The following is a 22,031-nucleotide window of genomic DNA, read 5'->3' on the forward strand; positions in this document are numbered from 1 at the left end:
TTCTATGGCATAACGCCTGATTTTACCCATATTCCAGCTTTCAATTACCTGTCAACTGTTATATATAATATCTGTATATTAAAGCTTGCTGCTCAAGCAAGGCTATAGGTGATGAGCCAAAATGAATGTTAGCTAGCTTTAAACAGCTATTTGAACTGCTCCCTTTAAGTGTCTGGGGAATATTTGTCTATTTTTAACAGCAAACATCTAGCTCTTACTTGCTCAGTATTTTCCTGGCTGATCTTTTGAACAGTATCTTGTGTGTGCAAGAACATTCCAAAGTTCTGTGTTTTATTATTATTTCTGGTGCTAATTTTGCAAAAAAAAAAAAAAAAAAAAAAAAAAACCCACAATTTACTACATCAATAATAACAATAGCTGTTGTCTTGCTTTTTGCAACAAAACTTGCTTCTACCTACAAAAAGCCACAGCCACAACATTAAAACCACTAAGAGGTGAATTGATTATATTGTTACAATGGCACCTGTCAAGGGGTGGGATATATTAGGCAGCAAGTGAACAGTCAGTTGGTGAATTTCATGTATTGGAAGCAGGAAAAATATGCAAGCGAAAAGAAGTGACTATGACAAGGGCTGAATAGTGAAAGCTAGCTGACTGGGTCCAAAAATGGCAAGTCTTGTGGGGTGTTCCTGGTATGCAGTGGTACCAAAAGTGGTGCAAGAAAGGTCGTTAACAAAAGGCTCATTGATGCACTGAGGAAGCGAAGGCTAGCTGGTCCAATCACACAGAGCACCTGGTACAGCATTGCACTTGAGTTCTTGAATTAGTAAAGCAACAACAAAAAACAAAACAAATACTTGTAGACTTATAGAAGCAAGTTAAACTGTGTTTTTATCTAACGTTTACTTTTAACAATATGGGTTAGGTACTGTGTTATTTTCAATACGTGGTGGAGCATTAACCTTTCATTGCCACTCATTTCCTATAAGAATAGCCACAATACAACCAACATCATAAAACGTTGCCAGATTAACATTCATCTGTTTGAATAATACTGCGCCACTCACAGGATATTTCACTTTGAAAAGCATTGTGAAAATGTGAAAAAAGCAACCTAATATAATTTTGCAGAAATTACTATCCCCTCAAAATGTTTGTTAGATTAACAATTTAGTGATAAATTTTATGTATGTATGTATATAATGCACTAATGAAAATAGGACAGAAACCACTTAACTTTAATACTGATTTAGGAGCAGATGGACTAGTGATAATTGAGGAGACATTTAAACAGCTGTCACCAAAGAAATAACTATCCCCAGAAAAGGCTTCACTCAGCACCCTGCCACCCCAGCAGGCAGTCTCAAATACCAGGGTCAGTTTCATGCAGAGGCAATTGAGTAGTATGCAGGTTAGCTAATGTAAAGTTTTGCCTCAGTAGGCAAACTGGGCAGCAGCTAGAGGGATAAGTCTAGTTAAATAAAATAAAAGATGTTTTAGCAGGAAGGGAAATTGAAAATCTTACAGATTTTGGCTTCTCATTTGATAAAACATTGACTAGAGGGGGTAGCAGTTTATAGACAATGTTCTTGTCTTTACTGAAACAGAAAAATGAGTAACTTAAGTAAGTGCTGAGAGTTCGGAAGTCTACTGAAGTTAAAATGCAAAAACTGAGCTCAGAAAAGATCAACATCATAGCTAACTTTCCAGTACATCACAACGCACAATATTGTGCATTCATGCAGTATTTTAGGATTTGGAGTGTCTACAAATATGAATGTTTGACATAGGCGGAGCATGTGTAAGGCTGGGGAAAGCTTAGCCTTAACGGGGGCTTGGCCAAAAATGCAGCTGCACATTTAAACTAAATCTAGTAATAAAGTGAAAATGAAAATTAAATGAAAAGTATCGATTGAGACATTTAAAGGGTTAGTTCACCCCAAAATGAAAATTCTGTCATTTATTACTCACCCTCATGCCGTTCCACACCCGTAAGACCTTTGTTCATCTTCGGAACACAAATTAAGATATTTTTGTTGAAATCCGATGGCTCAGTGAGGCCTGCATAGGGAGCAATGACATTTCCTCTCTCAAGATCCATAAAGGTACTAAAAGATATTTAAATCAGTAATTGTGAGTACAGTGGTTCAATATTAATATTATAAAGCGATGAGAATATTTTTGGTGCGCCAAAAAAAACAAAATAATGACTTGTATAGTGATGGCCGATTTCAAAACACTGCTTGATGAAGCATCGGAGCGTTATGAATCAGCGTGTCAAATCAGCGGTTCAGAGCTCCAAAGTCACATGATTTCAGCAGTTTGGTGGTTTGACACATGATCCGAATCATGATTGACACAGAAGAATCATAACACTCCGAAGCTTCCTGAAGCAGTTTTGACATTATTAAATGATATTATTTTCATTTTTGGGTGAACTAACCCTTTAATATAGATCTGCTCATGTTGCATTATACTTTTTACGCGTTTTACAGCGTTGCACAATATAACCAATCACACATGATTCTGTTGAGCTTACAATTGCAATGGCCAATCAGAGGTGTTCAGATTAGTCATTGCTGAAACGCCGGAGTTTCGTTCAGTGCGCGAGCTGAACTCGGAATTCTGAATGAATTCTGCACTCTCGCTTATGCTCTCAGTCTCATCATAAACTGATAAACATGAACAGGTTTGGCGATTGTGCTCTTGAGAGCGTCGAAACTAATATAAACAGGTTTTTCTAACAACGTACTTTTGCAGCGTTGAGCAATGTAGCCAATCACAAACATATCTGATGATTTCTTGAACGCATGAGTTTTTGTCCAGTGCTGAGATCTGCACACTCAAATCCTCTTGTTATGATTTAACTTATAACAAAAAAATATAGTTATTATGTAGGCCAAATGAGATACAGTGAGCTTAATCGATTAGCAGAACTTTGTGATTGTAAAGGGAGTGCTTTTATGCATGCTTTCTAGGTGATATAGGCCTAATTCAGAATTTGAAGATAACATTTTTTTTTTTTCATTTATGCTTCGATGTGTAGGTTGCTGACAGCTGACACGTAACTATTTAATGACATAGACTCTATGTTTTTATGGAGGAATTGCATCTAGCCTAACCCTAGAGTTGGTTCACCCTCCGCCTATGATGTTTGAATACAGAGACATACAAAATGTGAAGGGTTCGTGGGGCTCCAGGAAGACGTTTGGGAAATCAAGGCGAATATGTTCTTGAAAAGCCACAGTAGGGACAGCCATACAATCTTCTAACAATCTAGGGTCAAGCCAAGATGTGGCTTTTTAAAGACTGAAAAATGCCTTGCTGAGCTCTCCTGCCATTCTGTAACCCTAAAAGGAGTGTCAGCAGGCAAGTATGGGCTACTTCAGTAATGATGTGTGGAGACCACTGGTATATTGTAAGCATAGCAGACAGCTCAGTGGGGAACTGTTGATCTCATGCTATTACCCTGCTGACCATGAGAGAAAACAGCAGTTGATCTTTGTAAACAATAAATGCCATTAGCTACTTTGTAGTATCAGATTAAATACTATTCTAGATGCACAGAGATCCTGCCACTCTCTTCTCAGCAGCCAGGCAATTGAAAATCTATGATTGAGCATACATTTACCAAATTTGAGCGCTCTCTTTACTTATGTCAGTCAGAGTGGACAACCAAAATGTCTGGAACTCACCAGGAAGAGTTCAGGGTCCTACTTCCACACCAAAGTCCCATGTGAAGATTCTGGAAGAGACACTTGAATTTGATATATCATTTACATATTCCATTTTCTCTGTGAATATGAGCACACTGTAGTTGAGTTAAATACAGCTTATTTTTTGGTCATAGCAAATTTTTTTGACTAAATTAGTCCATTTTACATATGTACAGTAAATATAAGCTGACAATTCTGTCATCATATAGGCCACAAACCTGTATGAATGAGTCTGCACCGCTATCTAGTGGCATCATATAAAACCAAACGCAGCACAAAACTATCAACATCCCTAACAGCGCACACATCATACAAATGTGGGTTATGTGTCACAAAGATGCATTAAAGGTACAATATGTAATAATTTTGGCTGGTAGAGGTCGCTAGAAGCCTATTCAAAACAAAGGCGTAGCTTGATGACGCCAAGTTTTACAGCGAAATCTTGGGACATGTGGTCTCCATCTCAACGGACGGTGCAAAAGAATCGGGATAGGACTCGGGAACAAATCATGTTCATGTAGGCTATGCGATTATTAACGTTACTGTAGTATGAAGCAGAGCAGGACCGAGTGTTGTTGGAGATGAACGAGGCCGCTGGCGTGATTGCGCAACACGCGCCGCGAGCAGCGGAACTTTTATTATGCCACAGTCGCTGGCGCTGCTTCCACTTTTCCGGTCATGAATATGAGGTAACACAGCTCTGTTTATCATATTAGATATATTTGAGTGTGTTGAAATTATGTTATAACAATACGTTCACTCGGTGGCTACTATGAGACACTTGTTGCACACTGCAGTAAACTAGATCGATTTTAGAATATCATATTAAATGCTGGATGGCTTGTGTTGATAAATGGCATGCAATTAATTTTAAAACGTATTGTATGATGGAGAAAATGCTGTATTACTGTTACTAAAAATAAAGCTGCATCTGATTATGCTATGTTAGCTACTTCACAAAATAGTGTTTTTCTCTGAGGCATGGTAAAGCATGGTACTCGCAAAAAAATCAAGAAAATTAGATTTAAACAATAAGACTAAACGTGTTGAGCTATACAACAACAATTAGTTTTCTGTCTATAAATATCAAAACAGTTGTTCCCTTGTCTATTAAAACATGTAATATATTAAAGCGTCTTTGGCGTTTCCATGATTTCTACAAAATAAAGCCGGAAACCGAGGGTAACGCGGGTATGACGCAATTGACAGGCGACTCCTCACACGTCCCGGAGCCTTGATTAAAATTGCAATTTTCTTACGATTTACAAATAGTTGGAAACATTTAGGATATTGTAAGCACTCAAGTGAACAAAATATATAACACTTGCCTAGTGGTTTTTGGATATTTTACTGCAAAATTCGTACACATTTAACATTATGGTACGTATGTGAAAACTCTTAAACACTGCATCTGGGGGAAACGGAAGCGTTATGAACATTATAATATGAACAACTATTGATCAAGCAATCAAAATGCTACGGAAACTCTTGTACACAAACACATATGTGATTGGCAATGAACTCAATTAACTTTAATCTGTTATTTATTAAGTCTTTAAGCTGCAATTGAACATTTAGCCTAATAAACAATACAATTACTCAGATAAATAACAGTAAGCCATTTCAAATTCACGACATAATATTAATACTACAATATTTTGACATCAGGCGACAGGTCTTTATGGCAACTTGAAAACGTGATTGGTTTCCAAAAGACAACTAACTAGATTAGCTAACTAGTTCTTTGTATTTCAATTTTCTGTTTATAAATGTTGGATTTTTTTATTGGATAGGCACAGATGTCAGGCTGAAAGACATTCTTTTGTCACATACGGACAGTAGATGTTTACTAATTCTGTGACAGTGAAAAAGTTGAAAACCACTTGAATGCCAGTTCAGCTAAAAGACTTACGCATAGCCAATAAAATAGCAACATCACGTAAACAGGAACAGCCTGCCAGTATTATGAATAAATATCCAAACGATTCCAATCCATCAGTGAAAAGAATCGGTTCAAAAGAACGAGTCGCGAATCAGACGTCACGTAGATGCGTGACGTAGAACGCTGTGTTTAGTGTTCAAAGAACATGGCGACTGACGAGGATTCTGAACATTATTTTGTTAGAGAAATAGAAAAGAATGACGGGTCTGTTTTAAGAATGTATCAGTGCAGCAAAGGGGACGTGGGTTGTGTAGTATGGGACGCTGCTATTGTCCTGTCAAAATACCTCGAAACGGAACAATTTTGCAGTATTCAGTCTGGTATCAGTACGTGGTTCTCCAAGAACATTATTGAACTGGGCGCAGGAACAGGAGTAGTTGGTCTCGTGGCTGCAACTCTGGGGTGAGTTATGAATGCTGTTTCATATGAAGAAAATGCATTTATTATATACTGAAAGTTGTAGGATCTTTATTAACGATTCTTTGTTCTGATAATAAGTATTATGCACACATATTGTTCAGTTAAAAGTATTTTGGCTGGTTTTTAACCTGAGTAATGTGTGCACCCTTAGCGCAAATGTCACAGTGACAGATCTAGAAGACCTGCAGCCTCTCCTTAAGCTGAACATTGAGAAAAATCAGCAACTCATCCGTACAGGCTCAATCACAGCCAAGGTACTGAAATGGTTTGTACTACATTTCATCCTACAGAATCTTTTTGGGAGGGGTGTGTTTCCATCCTTAGCTATGAAACCTGCTTATTCATTACATTCAAGGTTCACTAAATAAATGTTTTACACCTAAATAAATTAATACACTTTTTTTAAACTTTACTTAAAGTCTTTATGTATAATGCATTATAAAAGTATTTTAAACTGTTATTTCCCCCAAAAAATGAAAATTATATTATTTATTACTCACCCTCATGTCGTTCTGCACCTGTAAGACCTTCGTTCATCTTCAGAACACAAATTAAGATATTGTTGATGAAATCCGATGGCTCAGTGAGGCCTCTATTGCCAGCAGTGTGAACTTCTCAAGATCCAGAAAGGTACTCAAAACATATTTAAAACAGTTCATGTGAGTACAGTGTTTCTACTTTAATATTATAAAGTGACGAGAATACTTTTTGTGTGCCAAAAAAACAAAATAAGGACTTTTCAACAATATGTAGTGACGGCCGATTTTAAAACACTGCTTTGAAGCTTTATGAATCTTTTGTTTCGGTTGTTCAGAGTGCCACAGTTAGGTGATTTCAGCAGTTTGCCAGTTTGATACACGATCCTAATCACTGATTCGAAACAAAAGATTCATAAAGCTTCGAAGCAGTGTTTTGAAATCAGCCGTCACTAGATATTGTTGAAAAGTCTTTTATTTTGTTTTTTTGGTGCACAAAAGTATTCTCGTTGCTTTATAATATTATGGTAGAACCACTGTAGTCACATGAACTGTTTAAAATATGTCTTTAGTAGCTTTCTGGATCTTGAGAAGTTCACATTGCTGGCAATAGAGGCCTCACTGAGTCATTGGATTTCATCAACAATATCTTAATTTGTGTTCTGAAGATGAACGAAGGTCTTACAGGTGTAAAACGACATGAGGGTGAGTAATAAATAACCATATTGCACGCGTGACCATAGTGCACCCAAAATTGAAAGTCGTGTGATCATTTATTCACCCTTATTTCATTCCAAACCTTTTTGACTTGCTTTCAATGGTGGAACACACACACACAAAAAACTTTTTTTTTTTTTTTTTTTTTTAATGTCTTTTTTTATCCTTACAATGAAAGGTTTTCATTTCATTAAAATGACTAATGAAACTTTTCCTTATTTTCCTTTTAAAAGGGGAGGAAATGTTGAAGATTTTCTACCTCATCCTGATTATATTCTGATGGCTGATTGTATCTACTATGAGCAGGTACTGTAACAATGAATATTACACAATAACATATTTCTTTTTTTTTTTTTTTTTTTCTTTTTACATCCAAAACATTTGTTACTCGTACAGCAATAGTTAGCTTTACAGTCCAGAACAGTTAACAGTACTAGGTTTAATAGCCTCTGTGTTTTATATTCCACAGTCTGTGGAGCCACTAGTGGAGACTCTGAAACTGTTGGCTGGACCAGAGACCTGCATCATCTGTTGCTATGAGCAGCGCACTGTTGGTGTCAATCCTGAGATAGAGAAGAGATTCTTTGAGGTGAGAGAAATAAACTATAAAACCTTATATTACACCTATACATTGTCAAATTTAGTGGCACACTACTATGAGAGTGCATTAGACCAGTAGATTATTTATTAAAGGGGACCTATTATGCCCCTTTTTACAAAATGTAATATGCGAGAATGTGTCATAAGTTTCAGCTCAAAATACCCCACAGATCATTTAGTACACCATTCCCAAAATGCTGCTTTTTGGGTGGAAGCAAAAACATGCTGTTTTCGACTGTGTATCTTTAATTGCGAATGAGCTGCTGCTCCCCATCCCCCTTTCCAGAAGAGGGCTGTGCCTTTACAGCTTGAGCCTCGGATATTTTGGCAACAACAAAACAGGAGTAACAGTATGGGGCCCATGAAAAGCGTTTTTTTGCATTCCACTATGCTGCTTTTCCATTATTTTCTATGTAAACCTGCGCTAGACAGACCTTGCAGGTTTTTATTTTCTTCTCACGTTTGAGGCCATTCACACACAATGCATCTTTGGAGTGGATGGATTTTGACTATTATAGGTTGCTTGTTTATACACTGCCGACACATTTATGTTCAAACACCATGTTTTTGCATATAGGTCCCCTTTAAGTGCATGAATAAAAAGTCACAAATTTCTTGTCAGGCTAGATCTGCTATTGTCTAATTCCTCATCTAATTCATTGTTTCATAGCTACTTCTGCAAGAGTTCCAGTCAGAGGAGATCCCACCTGAAAAACAAGACCCCGAGTTCAATAGTCCTGACATTCATATTCTCCACCTACGACGAAGAGTCGACTGAATGCCATTTACGAGGATGTGTTGTGTATGTTTGTGTTTCAATAGACTGCATTGTTGGTCAGATGTTTGCCACTGTACCTATACTATATAAAAAAAATTAAGTACATTTTATGTGGTCTGGAAGTTTGGCCTTAATGTGAGCCTAAGTGTGTTTTCAGACAAACAAGTTTAAAGTGAATGGTTTTGTGCATTGTGCACTGTTAAACTAGCAATAAATCTCAGGTGTGTTTTTTTTTTACACACCAATTCAGAGAATGTTATACTGAGTGTGCTTTATAAGAACTAAATATAAGGAAGTTGCCCATATACTAATAATTATGATTGTTTAAAGGATTCTACTTCAGACCACTTGATCTTAACTGGTGTCCCCTTTTCTAAACCAAATATGAACTAAATAAACTAGATATTTATTTAAAATAAAGCGTGGACTGGATTTAGTGATTTATGGGCTCATATAAAGTCTCCAGTGGGAACATGATTGAGAATTGAATTTCTTTATTAATTCTTTGTTATACAAACAACATTAATTGTTTTACCAACATTCGGTGTCCAGAGTTGAAGCTAGGGTAGGCTTTTTATAAACACTTTTTGTTATACTTGTTAAAACTCTCTTCACATCCTTATAACAATCAATAATAGAAGTGGTCTAAATGTTAAACCAAGTTCATATATCGTCTGTGGAAGTCTCGGGACAAAAATAAAAAATATTTTTAATTTTTTTAATACAATATCAGGATACATCTGCAAACACAGTATCAATACCCAATGGCATTGTTCAAGGCCATGCATATACAATGACAGGGGTTTTCAAGGTAAGTCTGCACAGAATTAAATGTCAGATCACTGTTCCATCAGATTACATTTCATAGCTTTTAAAAGTCTTTCAACACTTTTATTAAAGGTGCCATCGAACGTTTTTTTACAAGATGTAATATAAGTCTAAGGTGTCCCCTGAATGTGTCTGAAGTTTCAGCTCAAAATACCCCACAGATTTTTTTTAATACATTTTTTTAACTGCCTATTTTGAGGAATAATTAGAAATGTGCCAATTCAGGCTGCGGCCCCTTTAATTGCTCGCGCTCTCCGCCCCCTCCTGAGCTCTCGACTCTATCATTGCATAAACAAAGTTCACACAGCTAATATAACCCTCAAAATGGATCTTTACAAAGTGTTCATCATGCATGCTGCATGCATACATCGGATTATGTGAGTATTGTATTTATTTGGATGTTTGCATTTGATTCTGAATGAGTTTGATAGTGCTCCATGGCTAAAGCTAACATTACACACTGTTGGAGAGATTTATAAAGAATGAAGCTGTATTTATGAATTATACAGACTGCAAGTGTTTAATAATGAAAATAACGACGGCTCTTGTCTCCGTGAATACAGTAAGAAACGATGGTAACTTTAATCACATTTAACAGTACATTAGCAACATGTTAACGAAACATTTAGAAAGACAGTTTACAAATATCACTAAAAATATCATGATATCATGGATCATGTCAGTTATTATTGCTCCATCTGCCATTTTTCGCTATTGTTCTTGCTTGCTTACCTAGTCTGATGATTCAGCTGTGCACAGATCCAGACGTTAATACTGGCTGCCCTTGTGTAATGCCTTGAACATGGGCTGGCATATGCAAATATTGGATAAACTACTTTTGCAAACTCTGTGATTTGGGACAAGGAGAGGTTGTCTCCACAAGGGACCAGATGCTGTTGGCTTTAGATTCACCTACGGCTAGAGGGACCGCCTCACTCCATGGTTTGAGGAGAATGAGGTGATATATTTGACATACCCCACTTCTATCCATTCATAATACCAACTCATCAAGGTACCGTACTCCTCATGTGGCCTCAAAGGGTCCTTGCCATTTGGTGTGTAATTAAGAGCTTGAAGTGGAGAACAAAACAAGTACTTTGTGTCTGGTGCACATTCCTGTAGTAAAGAATGTGTGTATGTGTTATACAGCTGGCTTTGACGTTCCTTGATGGTCCTGAAGCAGATTCTTCTGGTTTAGCCATGCCAGGATGTGGAGCTTCACTCTGAGGTCCAGCAGTTATTGAATTTTGTTCTTATGTTAGGAGCATGACACATTTCATAGAGCAGCTCAAATAGATCCCAGTAAGCAACTTTGTGCCAAGCCATAGCAATGCCACATGTCAGCCAAGGGCAAAGAAATAAACCAGAACTGGACCTTATCTGAGCCACAAAATCTTAATTATTTATAGAATCATCTTAGCATTAACAAGAGACAAACAGAAACATAAGGGGCCTCATTTATAAAGTTTTGCGCAGAAACCATCCTAAATTTGATCTAACGATAATTTCTCAGATGTGCGTATGTGATTCATAGAATTAACTTATACAGAAAACGAGCGTACGCCTCTCTTTCAGATAATCTATAAATCGCAAATGATCTTGAACTTGTGCGCAGCGGAATGGTCTCAGTTCTCCAAGTTGTAAATGACAACTAATTAATTTAATTTACATACAAAAGATCACCAGTCATCGTCCAAATCCTTTCATTTAGAATGGCAAGATGCAAGAATAGCTTAGATTTCCAAAAACCTGCAGTAATGGATTTAAATGGATTTAAGTGTACGCACACTCTAAGATCAAATCTGTGCGTACGCAAACTTTATAAATGAGGCCCCAGAGCGACAACTGACTTCAGCCACAGCCTTAGATGAACCCAACTGAAGATAAAAGAAGACATTAAATCTCTCCAGATCTCAGCAGAGGAGGATTAAACAACTCCACGAACAGCATTACAGCTTCACATATTACTAACCAGATTGACTTTATTTCTGTCATTCATCTACAGATGTTCTTATTGAGAATTAACAGAAGTTTAACGCTCATGTTTTTCATTTGAAGTCACCATAATGGTATTGGTGTTTCCATTAGTTGGGCTCTTAACTCTTATAATATGTTTGTTTTCTTTGGCTGCTATGACAGTGTGCTTGTCAAACACATTTGCAGTAGCAAAGAAAGCTGAAATGTGATCAGATGATAATTTTTAGCTATTGATGTCATTTGAATGTTATAATTGTGTTGTGCCATTAATACATTTGAATTACAAATGCTATTTTACTGCAACATGAGACCACCCTGTATTACTGTATTTCTGCTGCGCCTCAGATCTGTACTCTTTCAGAAAATGTATAACAGCGCCTCCTAACGTGTAACAGTGAAAAATTCCATCAGGAAGCATTACGGAAAATTCTGTTAGTGGCCGGGAAAGAGTTGAGTAGATTATTATGAAGTAAATTATTATGTACATTTACAGTGGACAACACACATAAATTAACATAGTACTCAGAATTAGGAACATATCTGTTTTCTTAATTAATTAGTTTATAAGACAGTATGTAACACTATGAGAGTTTTTTAAGGCCACTCAATCAAAAGGGTAAACACAACCAAGTATACTTAGAATCATTATTTGTATTTTTATATCTCAATCAAAAGACTGAGTACAAGTAAATAAAAAGTTGACTGAAAGTATACTTTCTTATTTTTTAGTTTAAAAGAATAAATATACTAATAGCACACTTGAATAAACATTTTTTGTAAGAGAGAACATGAATGAGAATTTTGAAGAGATCAGTATAGCAGTAAAGTTTCTGTATTTTCATGATCTTATATATATTTTTAACTGTATTAAGGATAAGTCAGATGCAGTTTTTAAAAAATTATTTCTTATTATATAAACATTAATTGTCTTAGCAATATTTAAAAAAAAATGAAAAATGAAGTTCACACTGCTTTCAGCCCTCATTTACATATTCATTTTTTTCTGAACTGTTACGCAACTGCACAGGTGGGAGTAATTTGGAAGTCTCTTTCGCAATAGTGCCCCTGTGCAGTGACGTATTGTGCAAAACAAAACCTACACACAATGCACTGCACCCTTCCTGAAAACATCATTTGGTCTGAGCACGGAATTCCAGAGCCTAGGGCAGAACAAAGAGAATAGGTCAAAAGAAGACTGTTCATTTAGGTGAGTTGTTATCCTTGAAGGTAAAGTATACCATTTATATCTAAAAAACAAATAGATTTTATCCACTGATTATATTGTAAGTCTCTGAATAGCTCAAGATATGTCTTCTAAAGGGAGAAGATTTCATTCCCAAACAGGTCTAACAAGCCTAGAGTCTCTTATCTCTTAGGTCTTTGAAAACACAACATAGTATAGCATAGTGCTGTGTCATCTCACTGGTAACTGACGCCAAATGTGACACTTTTATCTGTTTTTCTTTATATTTTTTTCCTAAAAGTCAGACTTTTACAACTGAAAAAATGCCTCCACCTCGTGTGAACAAAATACCCAAGAATGAACCGGCGACAAAAGACAAAATGGGCACTCTTGATGTCCCTTTGAAATTCTTGGATCAGGACTACCAGGAGTTGCAGAGGACCAGCATTAAAAATAAAAAGAGATATGTTGACGATAAGTTCCCTTCAGACAGCAGCTCCATTGACCCAAAGAAGAAACTAGGACTGGATATGGAACAAATCAAGTGGTTAAGGCCATCGGTAAGTTACCTTTATTGACTTTCCATTTTCAGACTTTAGTAACATTCAAGAAGAGTTTTGTGAACATATCTAAAAGAATGCTGAAAATAACCTGTCATCATCAATTGTTGCAAAATGTCTCTTAGGGCTTGCAAGAACAAGTTCATCTGTCACATTTGCTAACATTTTTGATTTACAATTGTGGTGAGATATCTTAAAGGGTTAGTTCACCAAAAAATGAAAGTTCTGTCATTAATTACTCACCCTCATGTTGTTCCAAACCCATAAGACTTTCGTTGATCTTCAGAGCACAAATGAAGATCTTATTAATGAAATTCGAGAGCTTTCTGTCCCTCCATAGACAGCTACACAACTGACGTTTTGACTCTTCAAAAAGTTCATAAAGAGATTGTAAAACTAATCCAGATTTTAGTGGTTTAGTCCAAATTTTCTAAAGAGACTTGATCGATTTATATGAACAGATTAAATTTAGGCTTTTATTCACATATAAAAAAATTATTTGCTGATCAATGTTTATATGTGAATAAAAGCCTAAATTCTATCTGTTCATCTCTTCAGACAATCTCTTCAGAAAAATTGGACTAAACCACCATATAGATTAGTTTCATAAAAATTTAATTGTATGATGTATTAATTTAATTAATTTTTATCTCTTTAGAAAATAGTGGCAGACCCTCAACTCATTGTAAAGGGGGTTTCCAGGTTTGACTATTCCCAAGGATCTTATTTGGGTATGTTTATTTCTGTGTTTGTTTACATATTCCAGTAGGCATTGGCTTTTGAATGATACTGCAGTAAACTTCATCACTCGATATCCAGCAGAATGCCTTTTGTTAACACAATGAAAGATCCATTTTGCTAATATTTGTTCTTTCACTGTAGGAAACTGCTGGTTTCTTGCTTCAGTTGGAGCTTTAACCTTTCAGAAGGATGTCATGGACCAGGTCATGCCAGTTGGCCAGTCATTTGGTGAAGATTATGCTGGGATATTTCACTTTAGAGTGAGTTCTTTGGTCTTTTTCAGAATAATTTGGATACATTTTGGTAAAATTAAATGATCAGTCCTTAAGCCGCCTGCCTAATTCATTTAGTTCTGGAGATTTGGGAAATGGATTGATGTTGTCATTGATGACAAACTGCCAACAATCGATGGCAAGCTCATTTTTGTTCATTCAAAAACATCTAATGAGTTTTGGCCTGCCTTGCTGGAGAAAGCTTATGCCAAGTAAGTTTATTCTTAAAATAATTATTCTTTTATAGTATAAAAGCATGTTTGTTTATTGAACATAAAAATATGATTTAACCATAATTTCAGGAGATTATTACCCTTTTTATGTTTTGTATGTACCCTGATTTTGATGTTGCCTTAACAGATGGTAGTGTTTGACATTTTACATTGTCACAATGATAACTATTTTAATCATCAACAATTTGAGTAACCCCACAGAATCAATCATTAAAGGCTTGTTGGTCCACTGTATATACTTGAAATGTAGAATGACTTTTACAGGGTGTGCAGCTCCTACGCTGACATGCATGCTGGTCTTGTATCTGAGGCTCTGTTGGACTTCACTGGTGGTATTCACGTGTGTTTCGAACCAGCAAAAGCTTCTATTGACTTGTGGAGCCTGATGGACCGTGCAGCCAAAGCAAAGGCTCTGATGGCCTGTGGCACCTTTCAGGGGGTAAGCAGTGACAGACCTCAGGCTTGTCCTTTCATTACCATAACAGATATTATCACCATGTCCATCTAAAGCACTGTTTTGCATTAAAGAGTTCAATGTTCAGTTAAATACAAATGACTATAGTGAACATTTTAAGTAAGATGTAGGGAATAAAGTAGAGCAGTGGTTTTCAATCCTGTCCTGGAGTACCACCAGTCCTGCACATTTTTTATGTATCTTTGACATTCTATCACACTTGATTCAACTCATGAGTTCATTAGTAGAGAGTGCAAGACCTGAAATGGGTGTGTCAGATATAGGGAGACATACAAAATGTACAGGGCTGGTGGTACTCCAGAACAGGTTTGAGAAGCATTAATTACACATGAAACAATCCTTTCCTATTTCCTGATACAGATTTCACCTGGCAGCATTATTGATACAGTATGTCTGTTTTTCATAACATTTCAGAAAACATCTGCCAACACAGTATTACCCAATGGCATTGTTCAAGGTCATGCATACACAGTGACGGGGGTTTTCAAGGTAAGTCTGCACAGAATCAAATGTCAGATCACCGATCACTTGTGGCAGAAATGATCAATAATTTCAATAATATGCCCATTAGCACAATATGTGGCTTAACAGTTCAGTCTCTTAGAAGACTTTTTGGCCGCTTTCACAGAAAAGGCTTAAGCCCCAGACTAAAATTCATGTTTGAGCTGTCTTAACTGAAATTTGTCATTGTCACTGTTTTGTCTTAAGATGCACATCAGTAATGTTTTTTCTAAGGCTAATGTTCAAAAGCTAGGCTACTTAAATGTCCTAACTGAACTAAAGCCTAATCCTGGCTTAATCTAAGCGTTGTCTGTGAAACTGGGCCTTTGTGATTACTTTAGAGACCACATTGTGGAGGTTGGGCTTTAAAACAATATGTATTGTGAAAAGCACTGTACAAATAAATGTGAAATGTCATTAAGTGGAAGGCGAGAACAGTGCATTCCGTTCCAAGACGTAACTGCAAGTAAAGGGATGCTTTGATAATTCCAGGTGTCAAAAAACAAAACAAAAACAAAGAGACCAACGACACTTTAAGACATGTCAACATCTAGCTGTCTAGCAACTTTCTGAAATTGTTCACCATAGGAACATCACTATTTCCATTGGATCATTTCCAGCCCATTTTGTTTTAAAACCTCCTGTACTTTAACTTTGTGTTGCATTCCCAAGTTGTGTCCTCAAGGTTCTGTTCTGGGACCTGTCTTGACATGTAACCACCTGGGAATATTTTCAATAAGCATGAGGCAGATTTTCATAGTTATACCAATACCAATTATTCTATAATAATGATAATGCATCCAATCTGACATACTTCTAATATAAAAATACAAGTGTTTAACTACAACTGGGGCACCCAATACTGTTCATGAGATCTACCTTTCTGCAAAGTTCAACTCCAAGCCTGATCAAACTCAATGGAACCAGCTTGGGAGCAATTACAGACGGGTGTGTTGGATCAGGGTTAGATCTAAATTCTGCAGATATGTGGTAGATCTCCAGAAACAGGATTGGGCACCCCTGAACTACAACATACTTGCTTTGTTTTTATGTTAACCATTGATGTAATTGTGTACGCCAGTATTTATTTACTAAATGCCTTCAGCATTCAGCCCCATATGCGCTCCACCCTTTGGTATGTCCTTTGCATACATTCCTGCATATCTCTTACGTTAAGCCTGGGATTTTGCAAGAAAAGTTTCTTGAAATAATGTTTGTGCTTTATGTAACTTAAAGCATTATGTTTAGACACTTCAGTCCTTAAGTGAATAGGTTATGTCTCTGGTGAAATACAATGGCATATTCTGTATTTACACTGTGGTGGTGATATACCACTGAAGAAGTAAGCAGCCCACACTAAGGTTTTAAAGACTTTTGAATTAAAAGTCATGTTGTATTTGACAGGTAACATGCCAAGGAAAACCAGTAAGGCTGGTGAGAGTGTTGAACCCTTGGGGAACAGGCGAGTGGAACGGTGCATGGAGTGACAAGTAAGAGTCATATGAAACATCAGGCTCACTAATCACCACACTGATCAACACTGATTACATTCTTGTTAAGGAGTGTTCGCACTAAAAAAGATTAATTCCCTGGATGTTGTCATGTGGTGTTGGTTTTTCATTTGCATGAGCTACATCAACTGTCACTGTCATTCATATCACTGGAATCACTCTGAATGAAATTCACTGAATGATATTTTCAATGAATGAGTTTTTGTTGCCTTTTGTTGATGGGTTGCCTTTAGTCAGTCTTTTGTAATAGACTATCCCTTTAAAAACAAAAGCCCGGTCTTTAGTGACATCATCTTCTGGGAAATGACGTCATTTTTCTTTTGGTAGGGAACAAAGCACAAAAGCACAAACATCAATTAGTTTAAAAGAGTTGAAGAATTATGATGTTTTGTGTTGTGGTCACTTTAAAACATTCCAGCCTGTTCAAATGTGATAATACGGGTGCAGGTCATATAATTAGAATATCATCGAAAGGTTGATTTATTTCACTAATTCCATTCAAAAAGTGAAACTTGTATATTATATTCATTTATTACACAGAGACTGATATATTTTAAATGTTTATTTCTTTTAATTTTGATGATTATAACTGACAACTAAGGAAAATCCCAAATTCAGTATCTCAGAAAATTAGAATATTGTGAAAAGGTTCAATATTGAAGACACCTGGTGCCACACTCTAATCAGCTAATTAACTCAAAACACCTGCAAAGGCCTTTAAATGGTCTCTCAGTCTAGTTCTGTAGGCTACACAATCATGGGGAAGACTGCTGACTTGACAGTTGTCCTAAAGACGACCATTGACACCTTGCACAAGGAGGGCAAGACACAAAAGGTCATTGCAAAAGAGGCTGACTGTTCACAGAGCTCTGTGTCCAAGCACATTAATAGAGAGGCGAAGGGAAAGATGTGGTAGAAAAAAGTGTACAAGCAATAGGGATAACCGCACACTGGAGAGGATTGTGAAACAAAACCATTCAAAAATGTGGGGGAGATTCACAAAGAGTGGACTGCAGCTGGAGTCAGTGCTTCAAGAACCACTACGCACAGACGTATGCAAGACATTTCAATTCAGCTGTCGCATTCCTTGTGTCAAGCCACTCTTGAACAACAGACAGCGTCAGAAGCGTCTCGCCTGGGCTAAAGACAAAAAGGACTGGACTGCTGCTGAGTGGTCCAAAGTTATGTTCTCTGATGAAAGTATATTTTGCATTTCCTATGGAAATCAGGGTCCCGGAGTCTGGAGGAAGAGAGGAGAGGCACACAATCCACGTTGCTTGACGTCCAGTGTATAGTTTCCACAGTCAGTGATGGTTTGGGGTGCCATGTCATCTGCTGGTGTTGGTCCACTGTGTTTTCTAAGGGTCCAAGGTCAACGCAGCCATATACCAGGAAGTTTTAGAGCACTTCACGCTTCCTGCTGCTGACCAACTTTATGGAGATGCAGCTTTCATTTTCCAACAGGACTTGGCACCTGCACACAGTGCCAAAGCTACCAGTACCTGGTTTAAGGACCATGGTATCCCTGTTCTTAATTGGCCAGCAAACTCACCTGACCTTAACCCCATAGAAAATCTATGGGGTATTGTGAAGAGGAAGATGAGATATGCCAGACCCAACAATGCAGAAGAGCTGAAGGCCACTATCAAAGCAACCTGGGCTCTCATAACACCTGAGCAGTGCCACAGACTGATCGACTCCATGCCACGCCGCATTGCTGCAGTAATTCAGGCAAAAGGAGCCCCAACTAAGTATTGAGTGCTGTACATGTTCATACTTTTCATGTTCATACTTTTCAGTTGGCCAAGATTTCTAAAAATCCTTTCTTTGTATTGGTCTTAAGTAATATTCTAATTTTCTGAGATACTGAATTTGGGATTTTCCTTAGTTGTCAGTTATAATCATCAAAATTAAAAGAAATAAACATTTGAAATATATCAGTCTGTGTGTAATGAATGAATATAATATACAAGTTTCACTTTTGGAATGGAATTAATGAAATAAATCAACTTTTTGATGATATTCTAATTATATGACCAGCACCTGTATATAAAAAGATGCTTGAACAATCCTAAAATTGACACACACATCTAAGATACCTCTCAATCCACCAATCCCCGAGATACAATTGCTAGTTTGGCAACCTATTTAATTCTGTGCTATTAAAAATTCAGCTATACCCTTGTAGAGAAATTCTTAAAGGATTAGTTTGCTTTCATTAGTTCACTCACCCTCAAGCCATTCTAGGTGTATTCGACTTTCTTCTTTCTGATGAACACAATCAGAGAAATAAATTAACATTAATAAATATCCTGACGCATCCGAGCTTTATAATGGCATTGAGTGGGATCAACGAGTATGAGCTGAAGAGAGTGCATTCATCCACATCCATCCATCATAAACATACTCCACACAGCTCCGGGGGGTTAATAAAGGCCTTCTAAAGCGAAGTGCTTTTGTAAAACAAATTATCCATATTATGAATCCTTCCATTTTATGAAGTAAAATATCTAGCTTCCACCAGACTGCCTTCCGTACTCAAATTATTGAAAAAACGGAACTGGCATTGCGTCAGTTAATCTTTTTCCGCAAGTTGAATAGGGAAGGTGTAGGACGCAACGTAAGCTTTTTGAACTGTGAGAGTTTTACACTTTCTTCGTAACTTGAATACGGAAGGCGGTCTGGCGGAAGCTAGATATTTTACTTCATAACTTGTTAAATATGCATATACATATTTTACACAAATGCATCGCTTTGCTTCAGAAGGCCTTTATTACCCCCCGGAGCTGTGTGGAGTATGTTAATGATGGATATGTTAATCACTGCCATTATAAAGCTTGGATGCGTCAGGATATTTATTAATATATCTCCAATTGTGTTCATCAGAAAGAAGAAAGTCAAATACACCTAGGATGGCTTGAGGGCAAACAAAGCTTCCTTTGAAAGTGAACTAATCCTTTAAAAATAACAACAGAAGCATACATTCAGTTCAAAAGGTACAATATATTTATTTTTTCCTCTTTATTTACTGCTGTTAGTTTCTCGGTTAACATAACCCCATGTAATATTTAATAAATGCCTTTGCATAACTAGGTCATCGATGTGGAACAAAGTGAGTGAGGAGCAGCGATCCAAGTGTCGTTCTTTGGCCAATGACGGGGAGTTCTGGTGGGCATTAACTGTAGTTTCAGATATGATTTCTTGCTGCATTAATGAATCAAAAGTTTTCAGTAGCTCATATTTTACTGCAGGATGTCAATGGAGGACTTCTCCAAAAACTTCGAAGACACTGATATTTGCTGCCTCAGTCCTGATTTTCTGGACAATTCCTCTGAATGCAGCTGGACTTCCACATGCTACAATGACAGCTGGGTTGCTGGGACTACAGCTGGCGGCTGCCTCAATAATAAAGGTAGCTCATATATATATATAGAATGAGAGAAAATGGTAAGTGATCTTTTCCATACAATTGCATACTGGCATGAATGTTTTATTAATGGAAATATTAAATACAGCATGTAACATGAAATGATTAAATGATTATGATGATTAAATTTAATGTTCAACAAGTAAATACATTGTTGTGTTTTTTTGGTGTCTTAACATTGGCCATATGGTGTGTGTGTGTGTGTGTGTTCTTGTATATATGGTTTATGAGGACACAAATGTGTATAATAACATGGTTATTACAACTTCCTGTATCCTTGTACACCAATTGCCTTAAAATAATACTGAATTATGTTTTTCTTTTTTTTTCTTTTTTTATTGATGGTGGTTAGGGATAGGGTTAGTGTAAGGGGATAGAATATACAGTTTGTACAGTATAAAAACGATTAAGCCTTTGGATAGTTCTCGTAAACCACATATACAAGTGTGTGTGCATATATCTGCCTATACTGCATGTACCACAAAGGTCTGATTCAATGGATGTCTTGTAGACTCTTTCTGGACAAACCCTCAGTTTCGGGTGAGGATTGAAGAGCTTGATAAGGCGTGTACTAGTGGCCAGTGCCCTGAAAACGTACTGGTGTCCCTCATGCAGAATCATGAAAAAAGACACAGAAGTGAAGTTTCTAACTACGCCATTGGCTTCAGTGTTTTTGCGGTCAGTATTAACAAAATAACTCAGAGAAAATGTCACAGAATACAGTAATTTTCCACTTATTAATGGTGTGCTATTCTATTTTCTTCTTTAACAGATACCACCAGAGGCAAGTAAAGATATAATTCAAGCTCAAAAGTGTTTTTGCTTTGAAAATACATAAATTAGATGACATTGACAAAATAAACTGGTTGCTTGAATGCAAGTTTATATTTCATTCTCCTTTAGATGAAAGATGAGAAGCTCCCACCCAAGTTCTTCTACCGCAAACGTCCTGTGGAAGATAGTGGGAACTTCATCAGTACAAGACATGTGATGAGATTCTTCAAGCTGGAACCAGGAGAGTATCTCATTGTGCCATCCACTTTCAATCCTAACGAGTGTGCAAAATTCAGGTTGTGCATCTACTCAAAGAGTGAATCCCACAAGAGAAACAAGAAACCTGAGATGACATATGTATGAGGTCATTATCAATGACCTATCAGTGAGATTCCAGTTAAATGAAAAAACACTACTGAAATACTGACGGTTTCATATATCCAGTGCTATATACATTCCCATGGGGCTTTGGTGGTGGTTTTACAAGCATTAATGTTTCTCTTGTACTATATTTATTTTGTTTATTTTATGAAAAATCTGCATTTGTGAGCTCTGAAATTAATGTGTTCTTAGTCACATTTATTGTTGTTTAATTGTTAGGTTTTTGATGTTCTGTCATTAACTTTGTGTTTGGGTCAGGTCAGTCAGTAAAATAAAGAAACCTTGTTAATGCCATTTCAGTGAGTATCTACTCAAAATTGTTAAAAAAAAAAAAAAAAAAAAAAAAAAAAAATGTTTTTTTATATATATATATATATATATGTGTGTGTGTGTAATGTTACTTTTACAGGGTTACGGTTAACTCTGAAAACACATTCTGGAAATGTACACTACTAAAAAAAATAAACACTTTTTTCAAACAATTATTTTTCCATGTATAATTTCAAATGTCTGATTAAAATTTTAATATTTGCTATATTATAAGACTGGTTGGCTGCT

At 36.6% G+C, this 22,031-nt stretch overlaps 2 protein-coding genes across 3 annotated transcripts; both read left to right on the forward strand.

Annotated features, from left to right (window-relative positions):
- Positions 1–5,058: 5,058 nt before the first annotated feature.
- On the forward strand, positions 5,059–9,029 carry vcpkmt (valosin containing protein lysine (K) methyltransferase). Its single transcript, XM_048191760.1, has 5 exons — positions 5,059–6,021; positions 6,191–6,304; positions 7,466–7,538; positions 7,702–7,821; positions 8,503–9,029. Exons 1-5 carry the CDS (start codon positions 5,765–5,767, stop codon positions 8,608–8,610), a joined length of 672 nt encoding a protein of 223 aa, XP_048047717.1. The 5' UTR covers positions 5,059–5,764; the 3' UTR covers positions 8,611–9,029.
- A 3,449-nt stretch (positions 9,030–12,478) lies between these two features.
- LOC125269043 (calpain-1 catalytic subunit-like) lies at positions 12,479–21,955 on the forward strand. Of its 2 annotated transcripts, none has more exons than XM_048191761.1 (13): positions 12,479–12,622; positions 12,900–13,158; positions 13,817–13,889; positions 14,041–14,159; positions 14,250–14,383; positions 14,669–14,843; positions 15,294–15,368; positions 16,785–16,870; positions 19,985–20,059; positions 20,143–20,303; positions 20,830–20,996; positions 21,091–21,102; positions 21,222–21,955. In XM_048191761.1, exons 2-13 carry the CDS (start codon positions 12,922–12,924, stop codon positions 21,453–21,455), a joined length of 1,548 nt encoding a protein of 515 aa, XP_048047718.1. In that variant the 5' UTR covers positions 12,479–12,622; positions 12,900–12,921; the 3' UTR covers positions 21,456–21,955. The 2 variants fall into 2 exon arrangements, with proteins under 2 accessions (XP_048047718.1, XP_048047719.1); XM_048191762.1 differs by having other exon boundaries at positions 12,484–12,622; positions 12,904–13,158.
- Positions 21,956–22,031: the final 76 nt, after the last annotated feature.

The sequence above is a fragment of the Megalobrama amblycephala genome, linkage group LG5, assembly GCF_018812025.1.
Source record: "Megalobrama amblycephala isolate DHTTF-2021 linkage group LG5, ASM1881202v1, whole genome shotgun sequence".
NCBI classification, from domain to species: Eukaryota; Metazoa; Chordata; class Actinopteri; order Cypriniformes; family Xenocyprididae; genus Megalobrama; species Megalobrama amblycephala.

Excerpts from the sequence above, each read along its gene's own strand:
- LOC125269043 (XM_048191761.1), top strand. The coding sequence starts at position 12,922 with ATGCCTCCACCTCGTGTGAACAAAATACCCAAGAATGAACCGGCGACA. Across the intron at positions 13,890-14,040 it reads TTCCCAAGGATCTTATTTGG|GAAACTGCTGGTTTCTTGCT; the intron begins GTATGTTTATTT and ends CTTTCACTGTAG. Across the intron at positions 15,369-16,784 it reads CAGTGACGGGGGTTTTCAAG|GTAACATGCCAAGGAAAACC; the intron begins GTAAGTCTGCAC and ends TGTATTTGACAG.
- vcpkmt (XM_048191760.1), top strand. The coding sequence starts at position 5,765 with ATGGCGACTGACGAGGATTCTGAACATTATTTTGTTAGAGAAATAGAA. Across the intron at positions 7,539-7,701 it reads ATTGTATCTACTATGAGCAG|TCTGTGGAGCCACTAGTGGA; the intron begins GTACTGTAACAA and ends TATATTCCACAG. Across the intron at positions 7,822-8,502 it reads TAGAGAAGAGATTCTTTGAG|CTACTTCTGCAAGAGTTCCA; the intron begins GTGAGAGAAATA and ends ATTGTTTCATAG.